The sequence below is a fragment of the Oncorhynchus tshawytscha genome, linkage group LG13 (genome assembly GCF_018296145.1).
Source record: "Oncorhynchus tshawytscha isolate Ot180627B linkage group LG13, Otsh_v2.0, whole genome shotgun sequence".
Taxonomy (NCBI): Eukaryota; Metazoa; Chordata; class Actinopteri; order Salmoniformes; family Salmonidae; genus Oncorhynchus; species Oncorhynchus tshawytscha.
In genome coordinates, this window is record NC_056441.1 from 49678481 (window position 1) to 49700379 (window position 21899).

The window sequence follows — 21899 nt, forward strand, 5'->3', positions numbered from 1 at the left end:
GCAGGTATATCTCACTGGTCACCCCCAAAGCCAATTCTTCCTTTGGCCGCCTTTCTTTCCAGTTCTTTGCTGCCAATGACTGGAACAAACTGTAAAAATCACTGAAGCTGGAGACTCATATCTCCCTCACTAGCTTTAAGCACAGCTCACAGATCACTGCAGCTGTACATAGCCCCTCTGTAAATAGCCCATCAAACTACCTCATCCCCATACTGTATTTATTTATTTAGCTTGCTCCTTTGCATCCCAGTATCTCTACTTGCACGTTCATCTTCTGCACATCTACCATTCCAGTGTTTAATTGCTATATTGTAATTACTTCGCCACCATGGCCTATTTATTGCTTTACCTCCCTTATCCTACCTCATTTGCACACACTGTATATAGACTTTTTCTACTGTATTATTGACTGTATGTTTGTTTATTCCATGTGTAACTCTGTGTTGTTGTATGTGTCGAACTGCTTTGCCTTATCTTGGCCAGGTTGCAGTTGTAAATGAGAACTTGTTCTCAGCTAGCCTACCTGGTTAAATAAAGGTGAAATAAAATTTAAAAAATAAAGGGGGCTTAAACCTCCCCAATTTCAGAATGTATTACTGGGCTGCACAGTCTAGATTTCTGGCTCAGAGGTTTGATAATGGTCCTTCTCCCTTATGGTTGAACATGGTTGGGGTAGAATTGTTTTACAAATGGGACCCGAAATCTTTATAAAACTACTACAGACAGCCCTTTAATTATACATTCTGTCCTGGCATGGTGCAGACTGCACAAGCTGTTCAGACAAGAGGGATTTCTAAAACCCCTCTATGGAACAATAGATTGATTCCTATGTTTTTCCAGAATAGTCACATTAGAGCATGGTTTGATAAGGGTATCACTCTTCTGGAACATTGTCATGAGGAAGGGATTCTCATGTCCTTCAACAGCTGAAACAGAAGTACCATTTGTCTAACAACTACAACGTTTTATTAGAATGAATCTCAAGGGACAATGGAACCTACCTAAGATGCCACCTATTGAACAACTCCATGCAGACCAACCACTGTTCAAGACCATTTCCTGTGTTTACGATGCTCTTATGTCAGGACTACCACTGCCTGAGCTAGATAAACCCTGACTTAGATGGGGAAAAGATCTGAGTATTAATCTTGATGAGGGACTATGATCCAGTTTAATTTCTTCCATCAGCATTATATCACCCCATCTAGATTGCACAAGTTCAACCCTGATATCTCCTCCCTATGTTTTAGATGTGGCTCAGATGAAGGAACATTCCACTTGGCAGTGTTCAAAACGACAAAGTTTCTGGCAAGGGGTAAGCGATACCATATATGCTCAGTTCATGTGGCTGCATTCCCTTTAAACCCGTAGGTCTGTCTACTGGGTAACTTTACTCATTCCAATCTTAGGCAAAGCCATACTATAAAGCTAACAGAAATATTCCTAGCGATTGCTAAGAAATGTATTGCCTTGAAATGGAAATCGGATTCCCCCTGCCAGTTGCAGTGTGGCTGTCGGAAGTTAATAGTTGTATCCCACTGGAGAAAATCACTTACTGCTTGAGGAATAAGTTAAAGACATTTTACAGAATTTGGCAACCTTTTATTGATTATATGGAGAATCTCCCTCACATCACATTGATTGCATCTCTATATAATCCTCACGTAATGTTTCACACATAATGTATAATATGTAGCCTACGGCAGGTGACCATGTGATCCAATGTCTCATTCATTTTTTATTATTGTTTTTATATACTATATACTGTATTTTTTTTATTACATTTACATTATTGTCTGTTGTCTTGTAAGGTTATTTTCACTTTGTTATATTGTTGTCTAATTTCTTCTCATTTTTATTTTGAATGTTCTTAACTGGAAAATGCAAAAATAAAAATAAAATATATATTTTTTTTAGGCACCTGAGCAGAGTCCCAACATATGTTTTTCAGGGGAAACGGAAGTTAGGTTGAAAACCGGAAACATCTGCTTTCTTCCGTCCCTGCAGTGAGTGCCTCATTGCTGTTGCTCTAAGATGGCAACTCAGTGCGAATGCTCATGTGCCAATTGAATCTCATCAAGGAAACTATCAGTGATTGTATTTTGACTAACATTTCATTAGAAAGCATGGGTCTTAACAAACAAAGAAAGGCATTCAACAACAGAAAACAAACATAGGCACACGGTGAGGGTTTAAGAATTAAATTTTTTGATGTATCAGCTGCTAGCGACTTGAAAGAGTCGGAGCTTAAATTCTTGGAGTTGAGATCTTGGCTATATATTCCCCATGATCCCTGACAAACACATTGCAACACAATCATTATAAGTGAGTAAAATCTAAAGTCTTTATTGAAATACCAGCCATTTGCGATGCTGTACAGTGGAATTGAGAGAAATGTTTGTCATATAGCATAGGCTTTCAACATAGGGACGGCTGGTGGGGAGTAAGAGGTCAAAATATGTGAGATAATTAAAATATTTGAGGAATGTCACAGTTTATTGTAACTGAAAATTCAGAATCCAACTAAATTTTGCAACATAACCTACTGTAACTCATTCTCTTGGCTTGTTTTCCTGAAAACCGGGTATCCCAATTCCAACAACGGTCAAATATGCAACTCACACACACTCATAAGAATATCAAGCAAGTCCTATGAACTGAGACAGTGAATGCTTGTGCGCAAGGTGGCAGTTAGCCATGGATGACTAGACTGTAATGACGGTTTATATAAAACAAGCATTATATTATTAAAGGTCAAATACTGTCGTTTTTATCTCAATATCAAATCATTTCTGGGTAGCAATTAAGTACCTTTTACTGGGATTATTTTTTTTTACCAAAGAGCAATTTCTCAAGTAATAATTTTGCTAGGAATGTCTTGGAGTGATCTGAGTGGGGAGGGGAAAACAGAAAACTAGCTGTTATTGGCAGGAAGGTTTGGAACTCTCTTTCTTATTGGTCCATTAACTAATTTACCACCTGGTGATTTCACCAGGCAGGCCAAAACTCCATCCCACCAAAACTGGCTGAAATTTCAGGTGTTTTTTCCCCCCAAACAGCTCTTACACTAAGAGGACTATCATCATTTTCACAATTTCACAGTATTATTCCAACCTCATAGTGTGGAATTATATATAAAACACAGGAAGTAACGGTTTTGACTGCACTGGGCCTTTAAAGTCATCCATTGTTAGGTAGAAGTAAAGTTTGAATGTTGCATCTCTGGTTATACTATAAATATATACATTACTGTGGCAGTGGAGACAGGTTTAGGACTATGTTTGAGGATAATATTACCTCTAATCTATTACCCAAACTAAACTCAACAATGTTGCATACATACAGTACATCATGTAGGACGTGAACAGTTAATTGATTAGAGAAACCAAAAAATATATAATTAGGAGAATCATCCATTTTAGAGAGGTACATTTTTTCAGACAGTATAAAAACAGGGGAATAGCCTAATAATGTTTTCATACATTGTTATCAGGTAAAATAAGTCATATTTATTTTCTAGTTCTCAAAACTGTAACTAAAACGTAGATGAGAGTGAAAGATAGTCGGAAGAAAAGTGAATAGTTCCGTTCAGTTGAGGAAATTTAATCAACACTTGATTACAATACTGATTCATTCTGTCTTTAAAACCAGACACACTCCAGTGCAACAGTAGAATGTCCTCTGGCTATGCCAAGGCTAAATGATGTGTAAACGTTCTCTGTTTTTGGTTGTTCCGGCAGGTCAGTCCTTTGAATAGTCTGTGTGCCCTCATCAGTACTACCCTACTGTACATAGAGATGCTTGTAGATGTTTGGAGTCCTACTTGCTGAGGTAAAACATTTATGTTTGTTAGATGTCTCTTCTCTGGTCCCATCATGACTTCAACAGAGAAAAGTTATTTATTCCAGTTTTTCCAAGCAGCGATTTATGGTATTGATATATAAAACTGGATGTTGGGCCCACGTGGTACAGTACAATAGCTTTGCACAGAACAGGGTGGGGGCCTTGAGGGTGAGACCTATCGCTCTGACTTGACCTTGTAGCGCAGCACTAGGTAGGTGGCGAATCGGAGAATCACGAAGAAGATCCCCAGAACGATGAAGTCCATGTAGAGCTTGGCGTCCTCCACATCCAACAGTTGGAGGACCTCCTCAGGCTTCTGGAATTTACACACTTTCCCCGGACAATACAGATAGGTACGGTTCATCCCGTATATGGACAGGATCACCCCCTCAAAGCCGTACCTGGGAGGCAACACAGACTAATTGGTCTAAAATCTAGATTCAACCAGATGACAGGGACCTGTATTGTTATTATTTACAGGTCCCTTCAATGCAAAGATGGAAACAACCACAGTGTTCCTGTGCATTGCAACATATTACCCCCTCTCTCTTGTCATATTTTATTGAGATAAGCAGGCATGAAGTGAGTAGTGGAGACACATAGGTACAGTGGCAAGAAAAAGTATGTGAACCCTTAGGAATTACATGGATATCTGCATAAATTTGACATAACATTTTAGCTGATCTTCATCTAAATCACAACAATAGACAAACATAGTGTGATTAAACTAATAACACACAAATTATTGTATTTTTCTTTTCTATATTGAATACATCATTTAAACATTCACAGTTTAGGTTGGGAAAAGCATGTGAACCCCTAGGCTAATAAGTCAGCTAACCAGGAGTCCAATCAATGATGAGATTGGAGATGTTGGTTAGAGCTGCCTTGCCCTATAAAAAAAACACACAATTTGAGTTTGCTATTCACAAGAGGCATTGCCTGATGTGAACCATGTCTTGAACAAAATAGATCTCAGAAGACCTAAGATTAAGATTTTTTGACTTACAGTATATAAAGCTGGAAAGGGTTATAAAAGTATCTCTAAAGGCCTTGATGTTCACTTCGTCCACAGTAAGACAAATTGTCTATAAATGTAGAAAGTTCAGCACTGTTGCAACTCTCCCTAGGAGTGGCTGTCCTGCAAAGATGACTGCAAGAGCACAGCGCAGAATGCTCAATGGTTAAGAAGAATCCTAGAGTGTCAGCTAAAAACTTACAGAAATTTCTGGAAGATGCTAACATCTCTGTTGATGAGTCTACAATATGTAAAACACTAAACAAGAATGGTGTTCATGGAAGGACACCATGGAAGAAGCCACTGCTGTCCAAAAAAAACATTGCTGCACGTCTGAAGTTCGCAAAAGAGCACCTGGATGTTCCACAGCGCTAAAAATATTCTGTTAACAGATGAAACTAAGGTTGTGTTGTTTGGAAGGAAAACACAACACTATGTGTGGAGAAAAAAAGGCACAAAACACAAACATCAAAACCTCATCCCAACTGTAAAGTATGGTGGAGGGAGCATCATGGTTTGGGACTGCTTTGCTGCCTCAGCTTGCTATCATTGACGGAAAAATGAATTCCCAAGTTTATCAAGATAGAGAATGTAAGCCAAGAGAATGTAAGGCTATCTGTCTGCCAATTGAAGCTAAACAGAAGGTAGATAATGCAACAGGACACCAACCCATTAGACAGAAGTAAAGCAACAACAGAATGGCTCGAACAGAAGAAAATACTCCTTCTGAAGTGGCCCAGTCAGAGTCCTGACCTCAACCCGATTGAGATGCTGTGGCACGACCTCAAGAGAGCGGTTCACACCAGACATCACAAGAATATTGTGGAACTGAAACAGTTTTGTAAAGATGAATGGTCAAAAACACCTCCTGACCGTTGAGCAGGTCTGATCTGCAACTATAGAAAACGTTTGTTTGAGGTTATTGCTGACAAAGGAGGGTCAACCAGTTATTAAATCCAAGGGTTCACATACTTTTCCCACCCTGCACTGTGGATTTTTACACTGTGTGTTCAATAAAGATTATTATTATTAGTTTAAACAAACTGTGTTTGTCTATTGTTGTGACTTAGACGATGATCAGATCAAATTTGATGACCAATTTATGCAGAAATCCAGGTAATTCCAAAAGGGTTCACATACTTTTCCTTCCCACTGTAGAAGACGTAAAGCGTTGGACTCTGGGGGTCATGTCATGTGTAGTTCAAGGTCAGCAGGGTTACCACTAGACCCGGCTACAGCACGAGTGGGACATACCTGACATAGGACACATAAGAGCTCCATTGCAGGTACTTGGGAATGGTGTCAAAGTTGACAAAGAAGCCCGAGAAGAGAAGAACAGGAATGGCAGTGACGGGGCCGACAAAAGTGGCCACCTGTGGAAAGACAGACAGGTAGAGGGGCTAATGGTCTGCACACGTTGCAAGTGACCAGACATTTAAATGGTGCTCCTGGACAAAAGTAGATCTGGTTGTTCATGCAAAGGTTGCGCTAGGGTAGTACAGACTAGGAGACACATACCCATGAAGGCTACATGTGCCAGTGCAAAGTGTTAAGAAAATTAGCCAGATGGTGAAACATTAGCATTTAGTTAGTTCCAGCAGGTACCTGGAGGTTGGTGGAGGCAGCACCAACCAGGAGCCCTAGTGACTGGGCTACCAGGGCCGTGCAGATGGACAGGGCCAGGAAGAGCAGGAAGCGGGTGGCCTCCGGAGGCTGATCTGTCATCCAGTACACTATACTGCAGTACATGACGGGGCAGAGGACCTGGGGAAGAGTGGGCCGTACTGTACATTAACACTGGGTGGCACTGCTGTATCTATGTTGTATTATGCTGTTGGGGTTCTCTGAGACACAAAAACTTTCTCTTTCCCACTTACACACACACACTTTGCTGTGTGCCTGCTTTGTTTGGATGACCAACTCACCTGGAATGGAATGTCAGCCATAGTCTTAGCCAGATAGTAAGCCTTCAGGCTGTACCAGTAGTTTAGATGTTCCCTCAGAAAAATTGACATCTCCAGAGGAACTGCAGGTCAGACATTACAAAATGGCAAACAAGAATTAAAACAGCCTGCCTTCTTTAACATACTTACCAATGTCATGGATCCTAGGGGGTCCCTGGGAAACAATGACGTTCGTTGCTGAATGGACTAACCAATGGACTACGCTGACTAAATAAATCAAGGTGACTTGACATTGGTTTTAGTTAGCCTAGCAGAGTTAACAAATGCTTATGTGACCCTTCAGAGTAAGCTAGCTTGTTTAAACCCAGGGTTAATGATATCCCTCGGGCCTAGGCTAAGAACATGCATTGTGAAAAGACTTACAGAGACAGAAAACTTTGGTTACATCTCAAATGGCTTTATTATATTCTATTCTCTATTTAGTGCACTACTTTTGACCAGGGAATAGGGTGCCATTTAAGGACGAAACCATTGACTGCAAACACAGTCCCCCTCACAATTCGGTCAACTCACATGTGAGCACGGTGGGCATCAGAGCTCCGAACATGAGGAAGAGCATGGAGAAGAAGAGGAAGCCGGTGTTGTTGAAGACCTTGCTGGCGTCGTTGCCAATGTTCAAGTAGAGCAAGCCGATCAGTACTCCTATAGAGATGTGTGACATCAGCCTTAGGTGTGTCAACACCTGAAACAGAAACGCTCACAATGACTCACGGCATGCATGCCCCCCTCTCTTATACAATTCACTCATCCTCATGTCACTGATGTATGGATGGGGCGGGTTTATAAGCATGCTCAATGGAGGATCTCACTTAAAAAGTGACTTGTCCACTAATCCATGGCTTGGCTTAAGACTAGCCCCAAAAAGTTGATGTATACATACGTGCTATTGCTACCTGTTAGCGACCCAGCTACCCGAGGAACCAATTGTAACTCTACTCACATACCTGGTCTCGACATATTGTCATCAACGTTCTATTGAAGAGAATGCAAAACTGTGTCCAAGTGCTTGTAGCAAATGAATGGCTCTCAATGGCTCCTGAGTCCTGTGAAAAGAGGCAGACAGGGGGCATGTCAAGACAAAACAGAGTGCGCGCGAGTGGGAGTGCGCGTCAGTGAACGGGGCTTTATTCCTTAGCGATTCTCAGTTGTATGTAGCATTAGTACTCACCTTGAGGCACTTTGTTGGACAAACAGCGGATGTGTCATTTTTGTCACATGACTTCTCCTTCTCCTCTATGGCACACATTCCAGCCTGTGCCGCCTCAAACAGAACAGGATTCCAGTCTCCATACTCCCCCGATGCCACTTCGATGACTGGGACAGAGAAAATCCTGTTAACACTTTCTATGAATACCCTGTTACTAAAACACATTATGCATAGCTAGTAGGGCAATACAACTGTATTTTTAAGGCATTATGAAGAGGGTATTTAACGCAACCCGGCAGAGGTCTGCAATGTGGGGCAAAAGAGAAAGATATTTAACGGATATTAAGTGTGTGCGCTCTGTTCTGAGGTCCCATTGAACTCACTGAAATCTGCCGGGTTGTGGTAGGTGGGGCAGTGGAGCCCCAGGTTCTTCAGATAGGGGATGAGGTATGGGACGGTGCCTTTGTATATGCACTGGCCCTGACTCAGGATGTACAGCTGTGGACGGACGAGACAACACATCAGGTGGAGAGAAAGACACAGCTGGTGCGTGGGTGGGGACCTGGGTTTTTCCTGATCACGTGATGTAAGGGAGTGAGAAACTGGCGGCAGGGAAGTCAGGCACAGGAGAGCAAAACTGGGGAATCAACGGAGCAGTTTTATTCATAAAACCACTGGAAACCAGAACAAACAAATGGTTACAAAACCCGTCGCGCACCAGAGAAAACGTGCATATGCACTTGCAATAAACAATTCCGCACAAAGACATGGGGGGAACAGAGGGTTAAATACACAACATGTAATGAGGGAATTGAGACCAGGTGTGTGGGAAGACAAGACAAAACAAAAGGAAAATGAAGTGGATCGATGATGGCTAGAAGACCGGCGACGCCGACCGCCGCCCGAACAAGGAGAGGAACCGACTTCGGCGGAAGTCTTGACACGTGACCCTACCAGAAAAAAATGCAGGGCTTTTATACAACTAGGGGGGCCTGGAAATGTTGTGGTCTGGTCAGGTTACAGGGTTAGGAAAAAGTCCTCCCTACAACCAGGGGACAACTGCCACAGCTCTGTATGGTCTCTCAGTGTTCATGTGTTGTCTAATCATTTGATGGAAGTGGACATAGAGGCCTGTTTGTACCTTATCAAACATCTCAAAGAGTTTGGCGCTGGGCTGGTGGATGGTGCAGATTATGGTACGTCCCCCAGGGCTAGAGATTTCATAAGAGAAACCACTTGGTAACAGGAGGCACTGTCCAGTCCACTGGAAACAGACATAGATAGGGAGAGAGTTAGGGAAGCAGGACCAGCAGGATTCCGGTAGTTGACAAACAACCTCTATTTCAAATTAATATGGAATGTACAGTATAACACTACGGGGTTATTTGTCCAATTTACTCCGGCCCCAAAACTCAGTCTACTGATGGCTAAATAATTCAATTTAATTCAATTCCAGACAACTTTATTAATCCCTGAGGGGGCAGATAGAAAGGCACTTTCAGTGCATGGCTACATTTCACATATTCTGAGGGGGAAGGGAGATTTAATCTGTGGTGGAGGTCATGTTACATCATCAGTAGTGTCATAACTACTCCCGCTGCCCATCTCCATCGCTCGACATCGCCAGTCTACTAACCAGCGGTCCTGGCGCCATCATTACGCACACCTGGACCTAATCATCGTCTTGATTACTCTCCCTTTATTTAGCCCTCAGTAGCCTCAGTCATTAGGCAGTGCTGGTTTCGTTCACGTTCAGTACCCTTCTCCTGTTTTGTTTATCTCCCTTCTCTTATCATTAAAACATACCTTCTGCACCTGCTTCCTGACTCCAAGCGCATACGTTACAAGTAGAACCAGGAGTTTTTCCTCCAGGCCTTAGATCAAGTAACACTGCCACACTACACCAACAACAAGAATGTACAAGGGCTTATCTTGTCCCATAATTGATGGATCAGGTGGACATGATGACATAGTGAGCCTCTTACCTGGTTGGCTCATCAAAGAACATGACTGGGGGATTGTTGACTAGCTCAAGGGCGATTGCCAGCCGTTTACACTGTCCCCCAGATAGGGAGCTGGTGCGAGTGTGAGCACACTCCTGGAGCCCTAGAGCAGTCAGGATCTCATTCACCTACACACACACACACACACACAGTCTACTATTAGTAGGTAAACACAAATTACAGTCGTATAGTGGGGAGAACAAGTATTTGATAACCTGCAAAATCAGCAGTGTTTCCTACTTGCAAAGCATGTAGAGGTCTGTAATTTTTTATCATAGGTACACTTCAACTGTGAGAGACAGAATCTAAAACAAAAATCCAGAAAATCACATTGTATGATTTAAGTAATTAATTTGCATTTTATTGCATGACATAAGTATTTGATACATCAGAAAAGCAGAACTTAATATTTGGTAGAGAAACCTTTATTTGCAATTACAGAAATCATACATTTCCTGTAGTTCTTGACCAGGTTTGCACACACTGCAGCAGGGATTTTGGCCCACTCCTCAATACAGACCTTCTCCAGATCCTTCAGGTTTCGGGGCTGTCGCTGGACAATACGGACTTTCAGCTCCCTCCAAAGATTTTCTATTAGGTTCAGGTCTGGAGTCTGGCTAGGCCACTCCAAGACCTTGAGATGCTTCTTACGGAGCCACTCCTTAGTTGCCCTGGCTGTGTGTTTCGGGTCGTTGTCATGCTGGAAGACCCAGCCACGACCCATCTTCAATGCTCTTACTGAGGGAAGGAGGTTGTTGGCCAAGATCTCGCGATACATGGCCCCATCCATCCTCCCCTCAATATGGTGCAGTCGTCCTGTCCCTTTTGCAGAAAAGCATCCCCAAAGAATGATGTTTCCACCTCCATGCTTCACGGTTGGGATGTTGTTATTGGGGTTGTACTCATCCTTCTTCTTCCTCCAAACACGGCAAGTGGAGTTTAGACCAAAAAGCTCTATTTTTGTCTCATCAGACCACATCTGGATCATCCAGATGGTCATTGGCAAACTTCAGACGTGCCTGGACATGCGCTGGCTTGAGCAGGGGGACCTTGCGTGCGCTGCAGGATTTTAATCCATGATGGTGTAGAGTGTTACTAATGGTTTTCTTTGAGACTGTGGTCCCAGCTCTCTTCAGGTCATTGACCAGGTCCTGCCGTGTAGTTCTGGGCTGATCCCTCACCTTCCTCATGATCATTGATGCCCCACGAGGTGAGATCTTGCATGGAGCCCCAGACCGAGGGTGATTGACCGTCATCTTGAACTTCTTCCATTTTCTAATTTCCATTTTGTTGCCTTCTCACCAAGCTGCTTGCCTATTGTCCTGTAGCCCATCCCAGCCTTGTGCAAGTCTACAATTTATCCCTGATGTCCTTACACAGCTCTCTGGTCTTGGCCATTGTGGAGAGGTTGGAGTCTGTTTGATTGAGTGTGTGGACAGGTGTCTTTTATACAGGTAACGAGTTCAAACAGGTGCAGTTAATACAGGTAATGAGTGGAGAACAGGAGGGCTTCTTAAAGAAAAATGCAAATGAATTACTTAAAAATCATACAATGTGATTTTCTGGGTTTTTGTTTTAGATTCTGTCTCTCACAGTTGAAATGTACCTATGATAAAAATTACAGACCTCTACATACTTTGTAAGTAGGAAAACCTGCAAAATCGGCAGTGTATCAAATACTTGTTCTCCCCACTGTATGTATAATTTCACACATCTGCAAGTTGTTCATTTCTGTCCAACTCACCAGTTCCTTTTTCACTTCCATAGTTTCACTGAGCTTCAAGTTGGCCGAAACCTGAAACAACATCAAATCCATAGAATACAGTAATTTAGCTAAGTTTTAGCCATGAAAATGTACGATATCCACCGAAAATGTACGATATCCACTATTCACCCTGCAGTACATCAAAAGGATGGCAACAGTTATCTACACCTCACATTAGTCCATCATTTCTGCATAATAACAAACCACAAACATACAACCTATTCTCCCAATAAGAACATGTGTCTGGGTCATGGTCATTAGGCACCAAACGGAAGAAAACGGACTGAAACAGGGAGATTTGTCCAATAATAATTTTTAGTTTTAAGGTGCAACACATTTAAAAATCTTTTCAACTGTGTGCCCTAATGAACACGACCCTGTGCTCTCACCATCATGGCTTCCCGGACAGTGAGGTGCAGCAGCAGCATGTCATCCTGCATGATATAACAGGACATCTTACGAAACGTGCGGAGATCTCTGGGTTTCCCATTCACCAAGATCTTCCCTTTCATGCCTGTTTCCCTAAGGAGGAGACACAGGAGTGGAGAATGGACGAATACAAATGTATTAATTTGACTACTCCTGGTGCAGTGACATGATGATTGATAATAAACACACATGGGTTCATTTCCATCAAACCCACATTATCTGTGGCTCTTTTCCCATGGTCAAAACACATCCCACAATTGTTTAAAACACCCCGAAATGGTTTTGGGTACTGTGAAAACCTAATACTAGGTACTAGACCTTCCTCACAGTTACTTTAGATGCTTCCAGTTTTTACAATAATAATGTTATGTGTGCAGGCAGACGTTTGTAAACAAACACAATGGGTTAACATTCCAATCACAGTGGAATGAATCAGAGCGGGAAGACTTTTGGGGAAATTGATGTCAGACAAGAGGTGTTCGTTGAAAATGGGGATGAATACTTGAATAAGCAAAAAGAAGTGTTTGCAGGTAGTGTAAGCTATGCAAAAGCAGGGCAGAGCCGTTGCTGAGCGGTAACGTTACCCGCTCATATGCCCATGTAGGACCCGTTCAGACTAGGATTCAATTCCTGCCTCAACATTTTACCCTGTTACACCTATCTCCCTCTCGTGTTCTGATATATCTGAATAAAACATAAAAAAATATTGGTATGGTAGACTGGTGTTCCATTCTCATTTAAAACAAAAAACTATGCAAAAGAATGATAACAGCCCTCTCACCTGTAGCCAGCCAGGATGTTCATCAGAGTGGACTTGCCGGCCCCAGAGGGCCCCATGATTCCGATCAGCTCTCGGCTGCAGAACCTCCCCGACAGGCACTTAAGTAAGGCTTTAAAACCTGGAAAAAGACCAGACACTTAGAAAATCCCTCAGAGAGATCAGTGAGATTGTATTGTGTAAGGAATAGGTCCATCTATGCAGTGGTGTAAAGTACTTAAGTAAAAATACTTTAAAGTACTACTTAAGTAGTTCTTTTTTTGTATCTGTACTTTACTTTACTATTTATATTTTTGACAACTTTTACTTTATTACATTCCTAAAGAAAGTTATGTACTTTTTACTCCATACATTTTCCCTGACACCCAAAAGTACTCATCACATTTTGAATGATTAGCAGGACATGAAAATGGTCAAATTCACGCACTAATCAAGAGAACGTCCCTGGCCATCCCTACTGTCTCTGATCTGGTAGATTCACGGACTCACAAAACACAAATGCTTAATTTGTAAATTATATCTGAGTGTTGGAGTGTGCCCCTGGCTATATGTCAATAAAAAATATTTGCTTGATATTAAGAATTTGAAACGATTTATAATTTTATTTTTACTTTTGATACTTAAGTATATTTTAGAAATTACATTTACTTTTGATACGAAAGTATATTTCAAACCAAATACTTTTAGACTTTTACTCAAGTAGTATTTCACTGGGTGACTCACTTTTACTTGAGTTATTTTCTATTAATGTATCTTTACTTTTACTCATGTATGACAATTGGGTACTTTTTCCACTACTGTATATATGTCACAAATGGTATGAGTTAATGCACTGACAAGTTGATTCATTTCAGTAATAACTCAAATCAAATTATATTAGTCACATGCGCCGAATACAACAGGTGTAAAACTTACAGGGAAATGCTTGCTTACGATCCCCTAACCAACAATGCAGTTTAAAAAAAATATGGTTAAGAATAAGATGTAAAAGTAACAAGTAATTAAAGAGCAGCAGTGAAATAACAATAGTGAGACTATATACAGGGGGGTACCGGTACATAGTCAATGTGCAGGGGCACCGGTTAGTTGAGGTAATATGTAGGTAGAGTTATTAAAGTGACTATGCATAGATGATAACAACAGAGAATAGCAGCGGTGTAAAATAGGGGGAGGGGTAATGCAAATAGTCTAGGTAGCTATTTGATTAGAATATCAGGAGTCTTATGGCTTGGGGGTAGAAGATGTTTAGAAGCCTCTTGGACCTAGACTTGGCGCTCCGGTACCGCTTGCCGTGCGGTAGGAGAGAGAACAGTCTATGAATAGGGTGGCTGGAATCTTTGACAATTTTTATGACCTTCCTCTGACACCGCCTGGTATAGAGGTCCTGGATGGCAGAAAGCTTGGCCCCAGTGATGTACTGGGTCATTCGCAGTACTCTCTGTCGTGCCTTGCGGTCGGAGGCCGAGCAGTTGCCATACCAGGCAGTGATGCAACCCATCAGGATGCTCTTGATGGTGCAGCTGTAGAACCTTTTGAGGATCTGAGGACCTACAGTTGAAGTCGGAAGTTTACATCTTAGCCAAATACATTTGAACTCAGTTTTTCACAATTCCTGACATTTAATCCTCATAAAAATTCCCTGTCTTAGGTCAGTTAGGATAACCACTTTATTTTAATAATGTGAAATGTCAGAATAATAGTAAAGAGAATTATTTATTTAATATTTTATTTCTTTCATCACATTCCCAGTGGGTCAGAAGTTTACATACACTCAATTAGTATTTGGTAGCATTGCCTTTATATTGTTTAACTTAGGTCAATCTTTTTGGGTAGCCGTCCACAAGCTTCCCACAATAAGTTGGGTGAATTTTGTCCCATTCCTCCTGGCAGAGCTGGTGTAACTGAGTCAGGTTTGTAGGCCTCCTTGCTCGCACACGCCTTTTCAGTTCTGCCCACAAATTTTCTATAGGAGTGAGGTCAGGGCTTTGGGAAGGCCACTCCAGTACCTTGACTTTGTTGTACCTAAGCCATTTTCCAACAACTTCGGAAGTATGCTTGTGGTCATTGTCCATTTGGAAGACTCATTTGCGACCAAGCTTTAACTTCCTGACGGATGTCTTGAGATGTTGCCTCAATATATCCACATAATTTTCCCCCTCATGATGCCATCTGTTTTGTAAAGTGCACCAGTTCCTCCTGCAGCAAAGCACACCCAAAACGTGATTCTGCCACCCCCGTGCTTCACGGTTGGGATGGTGTTCTTCAGCTTGCAAGCCCCCCCATTCCCACCCCTTTTTCCTCCAAACATAACGATGGTCATTATGGCCAAGCAGTTCTATTTTTCTTCCATCAGACCAGAGGACAAAAAACTACGATCTTTGTCCCCATGTGCAGTTGCAAACCGTAGTCTGGCTTTTTTATGGTGGTTTTGGAGCAGTAGCTTCTTCCTTTGTCACGAACCGGCTCAAAGTTTGTAACAAAAAGGGAGACAACGTGGAGATAAGGAATAACAAAATATATTTGTTAACTGAAGTAAACTAAATACAATTAACAATGGTGTGTGTGGTCAGTAATCAGTAGTGTAAGTGAGTGTTTGCGTGCATAAATGTGATAATGAGGGGTGTTGAAAGGTGCCAAAGCAAACAAACAGCCGCAAAAATGCCACAACCAAAATCTATAAGTGTGTCTGCATGGAGAGTCTCCTCAATGAATGGGGAAGAGGTGTATTTATCCCGGGACACACCCGGTGTATCCCATGTCACTGACGACCCTCCCAGCTCCGCCGACAGGCATCCTATTAAGGAAAACAAGATCAAATAGAAAGAATACGGCAGACAAAGTGGGAGGGTCATCACACTTGCTGAGCGGCCTTTCAGGTTATGTCGATATAGGACTCGTTTTACTCTGGATATAGATACTTTTGTACCCGTTTCGCACCAAAGTACGTTCATCTCTTTGAGACAGAACGCGTCACCTTCCTGAGTGGTATGACGGCTGCGTGGTCCCATGGTGTTTATACTTGCGTACTATTGCTTGTACAGATGAACGTGGTACTTTCAGGCGTTTGAAATCGCTCCCAAGGATGAACCAGACTTGTGGAGGTCTTGGCTGATTTCTTTTGATTTTCCCATGATGTCAAGCAAAGAGACACTGATTTTGAAGGTATGCTTTGAAATACATCCACAGGTACACCTCCAATTGACTCAAATGATGTCAATTAGCCTATCAGAAGCTTCTAAAGCCATGCCATCATTTTCCAGAATTTTCCAAGCTGTTTAAAGGCACAGTCAACTTCTTATCGGCAGACTCAACAGCCTTTCTCAAATGACTGCCTCGCCTGGTTCACCAACTACTTCTCAGACAGAGTTTAGTTAGAATATGTAGTTGTCCACATATTCTAAGTCAGAACCGTTCAGAGTAGTGATGCCGGATGGGCGGGCAGGTGCAGGCAGCGATCGGTTGAAGAGCATACATTTAGTTTTACTTGTATTTAAGAGCAGTTGGAGGCCAAGGAAGGAGAGTTGTATGGCATTGAAGCTCGTCTGGAGGGTTGTTAACACAGTGTCCAAAGAAGGGCCAGAAGTATACAGAATGGTGTCGTCTGGGTAGTGGTGGATCAGAGACTCACCAGCAGCAAGAGCGACATCATTGATATATACAGAGAAGAGAGTCGGCCCAAGAATTTAACTCTGTGGCACCCCCATAGAGACTGCCAGAGGCCCGGGCAACAGACCCTCAGATTTAACACACTGAGAAATAGTTGGTGAACCAGGCGAGGCAATCATTTGAGAAAACAAGGCTGTTGAGTCTGCCGATGAGGATGTGGTGATTGACAGAGTCGAAAGCCTTGGCCAGGTCAATGAATACGGCTGCACAGTATTTTTTCTTATGGCGGTTAAGATATCGTTTAAAACCTTGAGCGTGGCTGAGGTGCACCCATGACCAGCTCTGAAACCAGATTGCATAGCGGAGAAGGTACGGTGGGATTCAAAATGGTCGGTGATCTGTTTGTTAACTTGGCTTTCGAAGACCTTAGAAATGCAGGGTAGGATAGATATAGGTCTGTAGCAGTTTGGGTCAAGAGTGTCCTCCCTTTGAAGAGGGGGATGACCACAGCTGCTTTCCAATCTTTGGGAATCTCAGACTACACGAAAGAGAAGTTGAACAGGCTAGTAATAGGGGTTGCAACAAGAAAGGGTCGAGATTGTCTAGCCCAGGTGATTTGTGGGGGTCCAGATTTTGCAGCACTTTCAGAACATCAGCTGACTGGATTTGGGAGGAGGAGAAATGGGGAAGGCTTGGGCGAGTTGCTGTGGGGTTGCAGTGCTGTTTGCCGGGGTAGGTGTGGCCAGGTGGAAAGCATGGCCAGTCGTAGGAAAATGATTATTGAAATTCTCAATTATAGTGGATTTATTGGTGGTGACAGAGTTTCCTATCCTCAGTGCAGTGGGCAGCTGAGAGGAGGTGCTCTTATTCTCCATGGACTTTACAATGTCCCAAAACTTTTTGAGTTTGTGTTGCAGGAAGCAAATTTCTGCTTGAAAAAGCTAGCCTTGGCTTTTCTAACTGCCTGTGTATATTGGTTTCTATCTTCCCTAAAAAGTTGCATTTCACGGGGGCTGTTCAATGCTAATGCAGAATGCCACAGGATGTTTTTGTGTTGGTTAAGCGCAGTCAGGTCTGGAGAGAACCAAGGGATATATCTGTTCCTGGTTCTACATTTCTTGAATGGGGCATGCTTATTTAAGATGGTGAGGAATGTCACGCCCTGACCTTAGAGAGCCATTTTATTTCTCTATTTGGTTAGGTCAGGGTGTGATGTGGGGTGGGCATTCTATGTTCTATTTTCTATGTTTTGTATTTCTTTGTTTTGGCCGGGTATGGTTCTCAATCAGGGACAGCTGTCTATCGTTGTCTCTGATTGGGAACCATACTTAGACAGCCCTTTTTCCCACCTGTCTTTGTGGGTTGTTCACTTTGTTTGTGGCACTATAGCCCTTAAGTGTCAAGGAAAATAAAGGAAAAATGTACGCTCACCACGCTGCGCTTTGGTCCAGTTCTTTCGAAGGCAGGCATTTAAGGAAGGCATTTAAAAAAATAACCTGGCATCCTCTACTGACGGGATGAGGTCGATATCCTTCCAGGATACCCGGGCCAGGTCGATTAGAAAGGCCTGCTCGCTGAAGTGTTTCAGGGAGCGTTTGACAGTGATGAGTGGAGGTTTGACCGCTGACCCATTACGGATGCAGAAAATCAAGCTTAGATTGTAGGATGGCCGGGGTGTTAAGCTTGTCACAGTTTAGGTCACCTAGCAACACGAGCTCTGAAGATAGATGGGGGGCAATCAGTTCACATATGGTATCCAGAGCACAGCTGGGGGTAGAGGGTGGTTTATAGCAGGCGGCAACAGTGAGAGACTTGTTTTTAGAGAGGTGGATTTTTAAAAGTAGAAGTTCAAATTGTTTGGGTACAGACCTGGATAGTAGGACAGAACTCTGCAGGCTAACACCACCCCCTTTGGCCGTTCTATCTTGTCTGAAAATATTGGCGTTAGGGATTGAGATTTCAGAGTTATTGGCGGTCTTCCTAAGCCAGGATTCAGACACGGCTAAGACATTCGGGTTGGCAGAGTGTGCTATAGCAGTGAATAAAAATAAAAAAACTTAGGGAGGAGGCTTCTAATGTTAACATGCATGAAACCAAGGCTTTTACGGTTACAGAAGTCATCAAAAGAGAGTGCCTGGGGAATAGGAGTGGAGCTAGGCACTGCAGGGCCTGGATTCACCTCTACATCGCCAGAGGAACAGAGGAGGAGTAGGATAAGGGTACGGCTAAAAGCCATGAGAATTGAACGTCTAGGACATACATACATACATACATACATCAATGATGTCGCTCTTGCTGCTGGTGAATCTCTGATCCACCTCCACGCAGACGACACCATTCTGTGTACTTCTGGCCCTTCTGTGGACACTGTATTAACTAACCTCCAGACGAGCTTCAATGCCATACAACTCTCCTTCCGTGTCCTCCAACTGCTCTTAAATGCAAGTAAAACTAAATGCATGCTATTCAACCGATCGCTGCTCGCACCTGCCCGCCCATCCAGCATCACTACTCTGAACGGTTCATCTCCAATCCAAAATGAAATCTAGAATTGGCTTCCTATTTCGCAACAAAGCATCCTTCACTCATGATGCCAAACATGCCCTTGTAAAACTGACTATCCTGCCAATCCTTGACTTCGGCGATGTCATTTACAAAATAGCCTCCAACACTCTACTCAGCAAATTGGAGGCAGTCTATCACAATGCCATCTGTTTTGTCACCAAAGCCCCATATACTACCCACCACTGGGACCTGTATGCTCTCGTTGGCTGGCTCCCGTTGGCTGGCCCTCGCTTCATACTCGTCGCCAAACCCACTGGCTCCAGGTCATCTACAAGTCTTTGCTAGGTAAAGCCCCGCCTTATCTCAGCTCACTGGTCACCATAGCAGCACCCACCTGTAGCACGCGCTCCGGCAGGTATATTTCACTGGTCACCACCAAAGCCAAATTGTCCTTTGGCCGCCTTTCCTTCCAGTTCTCTGCTGCCAATGACTGGAACGAATTGCAAAAATCACTGAAGCTGGAGACCCATATCTCACTAACTTTAAGCACCAGCTGTCAGAGCAGCTCACAGATCACTGCACCTGTACATAGGCCATCTGTAAATAGCCCATCCAACTACCTCATCCCCATACTGTTATTTATTTATTTGCTCCATTGCACCCCAGTATCTCTTCTGCCCATCTATCACTCCAGTGTTTAATTGCTAAATTGTTATTATTTAACCACTATGGATTTATTGCCTTACCTCCCTTATCTTACTTCATTTGCACACACTGTATATAGACTTTTTTTTCTATGGTTTTACCTGGTTTTATAAAGGTGAAATAAAAAAAAATTCAAACATTTTTTGGGGGCCTGTCATGGCAAGCATTTAGACATGCAAGTGTCTCTTCATATTGTACGATTTCTGTATCGTATTAATGTGGTTTCTGAGAATCTAAACACTTTTTCAGACATGTAGTACACACCTTCTTATGTGTTCAGACTTTCAAATCCAGGCGAAAGAGCACGACCTGGGCTATGGGTTCAGCTAAAAGTCCTACGGTACTAGGGGCTCAATTACAGAGCAGCACTGCAAACTCTTAGTGATCTCTCCAAGAGCTCGGACAAAATGTCAAAGGACTCGGAGCAGCAACCACCAATCACGGGGCGAGGTTTCCTTTTCGTTCTGGTCACAGCAAGTGATTACAGTCCACATCATCATCACCATCAGAATCACCTAGATGTGGTTTTTCTCAGCTTGGAAAGCTGATCCAGAACACAGAGAATGATTCCCTAGCCTAGAGAAGTATTGAATTGTATTAATGACCAGGAAAAATGGTATGAAGGGCTATAGGCACATTGTTTGGTAGTTGATGCGTGGTCAATAATGGTCTTTAAACACGGCTGACATAGCATCCCAATGCTATCCCAAAGGATAAGGGGGAATTCAAAGGATAAAGTTATTGTTGATGAAATGTGAGGTTAAAATGTGAGTGTTGAGTTGAGCTTATCCTGCAGCGACCAAACTATTTACTTTCTACATTCAGCTTTCAAGCTGGACGTTTTTTGTCGTTGTTGTTGTTGCATCCAGTCAATAAATCCTCCTTTAAAAAAATATATATCTATTTTTAATTTCTTTTCGTGGTATCCAATTGTTAGTAGTTACTATCTTGTCTCATCGCTACAACTCCCGTACGGGCTCGGGAGAGACGAAGGTCGAAAGCCATGCATCCTCCAAAACACAACCCAACCAAGCCGCACTGCTTCTTAACACAGCGCGCATCCAGCCCGGAAGCCAGCCACACCAATGTGTGTCGGAGGAAATACTGTGTACCTGGCGACCTGGTTAGCGTGCACTGCGCCCGGACCACCACAGGAGTCACTAGTGCGCGATGAGACAAGGATATCCCTACCGGCCAAACTCTCCCTAACCCGGACGACGCTAGGCCATTTGTGCCCGGTCGAGGCCGGCTGTGACAGAGCCTGGACTCGAACCCAGAGTCTCTGGTGGCACAGCTAGCATTGCGATGCAGTGCCCTAGACCACTGCACCACCCAGGAGGATAATAAATCCTCCTACTTAATGAAAAAATTAACACTTGTAAAACAAACTACAGCCCCCAGGAGGCAATGAAAAACGGTTGTGATCTCAGCAGGCAACTATGGCGGGAATATCCTTACAGTTGCCATAAGGTGTTCTTAAGGCGTTCATAAGATGTGTGTAAAGGTGTTCTTCTATCCTCAGTGTTAAGAGAAACTCACTCTACATGCCTTAATAGATTGGAAGTGGAGGGGAAGTACATTACCTGACCAAAAGTATGTGGACACCTCGTCGAACATCTCATTCCAAAGTCATGGGCATTAGTATGGAGATGGTCCCCTCTTTGCTGTTATAACAGCCTCCACTCTTCTGGGAAGGCTTTGGAACATTGCTATGAAGGACTGGCATCCATTCAGCCACAAGAGCATTAGTGAGGTTGGGCACTGATGTTGGGCGATTAGGACTGGCTCGCAGTCGGCATTCCAATTCATCCCAAAGGTGTTCGATGGAGTTGAGGTCAGGGCTCTGTGCAGTTCAGTCAAGTTCTTCCACACCGATCTTGAAAAACCATTTCTGTATGGACTTCGCTTTGTGCACGGGGGCATTGTCATGCTGAAACAGGAAAGTGTCTTCCCCAAAAGGTTCACACAAAGTTGGAAGCACAGAATCATCTAGAATGTCATTGTATGCTGTAGCGTTAAGATTTCCCTTTACTGGAACTAAGGGGCCTAGCCCGAACTATGAAAAACAGGTAGCGTTTACCTGGCACACGCCAAACCCAGATTTGTCCGTAGGACTGCCAGGTAATGAAGCGTTAT

The 21899-nt window shown here is 43.0% G+C and overlaps 1 protein-coding gene across 1 annotated transcript in view; it reads right to left on the reverse strand.

The window, feature by feature from the left end:
• Window positions 1–2319: 2319 nt before the first annotated feature.
• Window positions 2320–21899, reverse strand: part of LOC112244689 (ATP-binding cassette sub-family G member 4) — a 29843-nt gene continuing 10263 nt past the window's right edge. The window contains 14 exon segments of the mRNA XM_024412427.2: window positions 2320–4244; window positions 6116–6234; window positions 6467–6625; window positions 6787–6887; window positions 7339–7507; window positions 7770–7868; window positions 7994–8139; window positions 8356–8470; window positions 9114–9181; window positions 9184–9236; window positions 9958–10103; window positions 11720–11770; window positions 12130–12262; window positions 12951–13068. Coding sequence (XP_024268195.2) covers window positions 4019–4244; window positions 6116–6234; window positions 6467–6625; window positions 6787–6887; window positions 7339–7507; window positions 7770–7868; window positions 7994–8139; window positions 8356–8470; window positions 9114–9181; window positions 9184–9236; window positions 9958–10103; window positions 11720–11770; window positions 12130–12262; window positions 12951–13068 — 1703 coding nt within the window. The 3' untranslated portion in view covers window positions 2320–4018.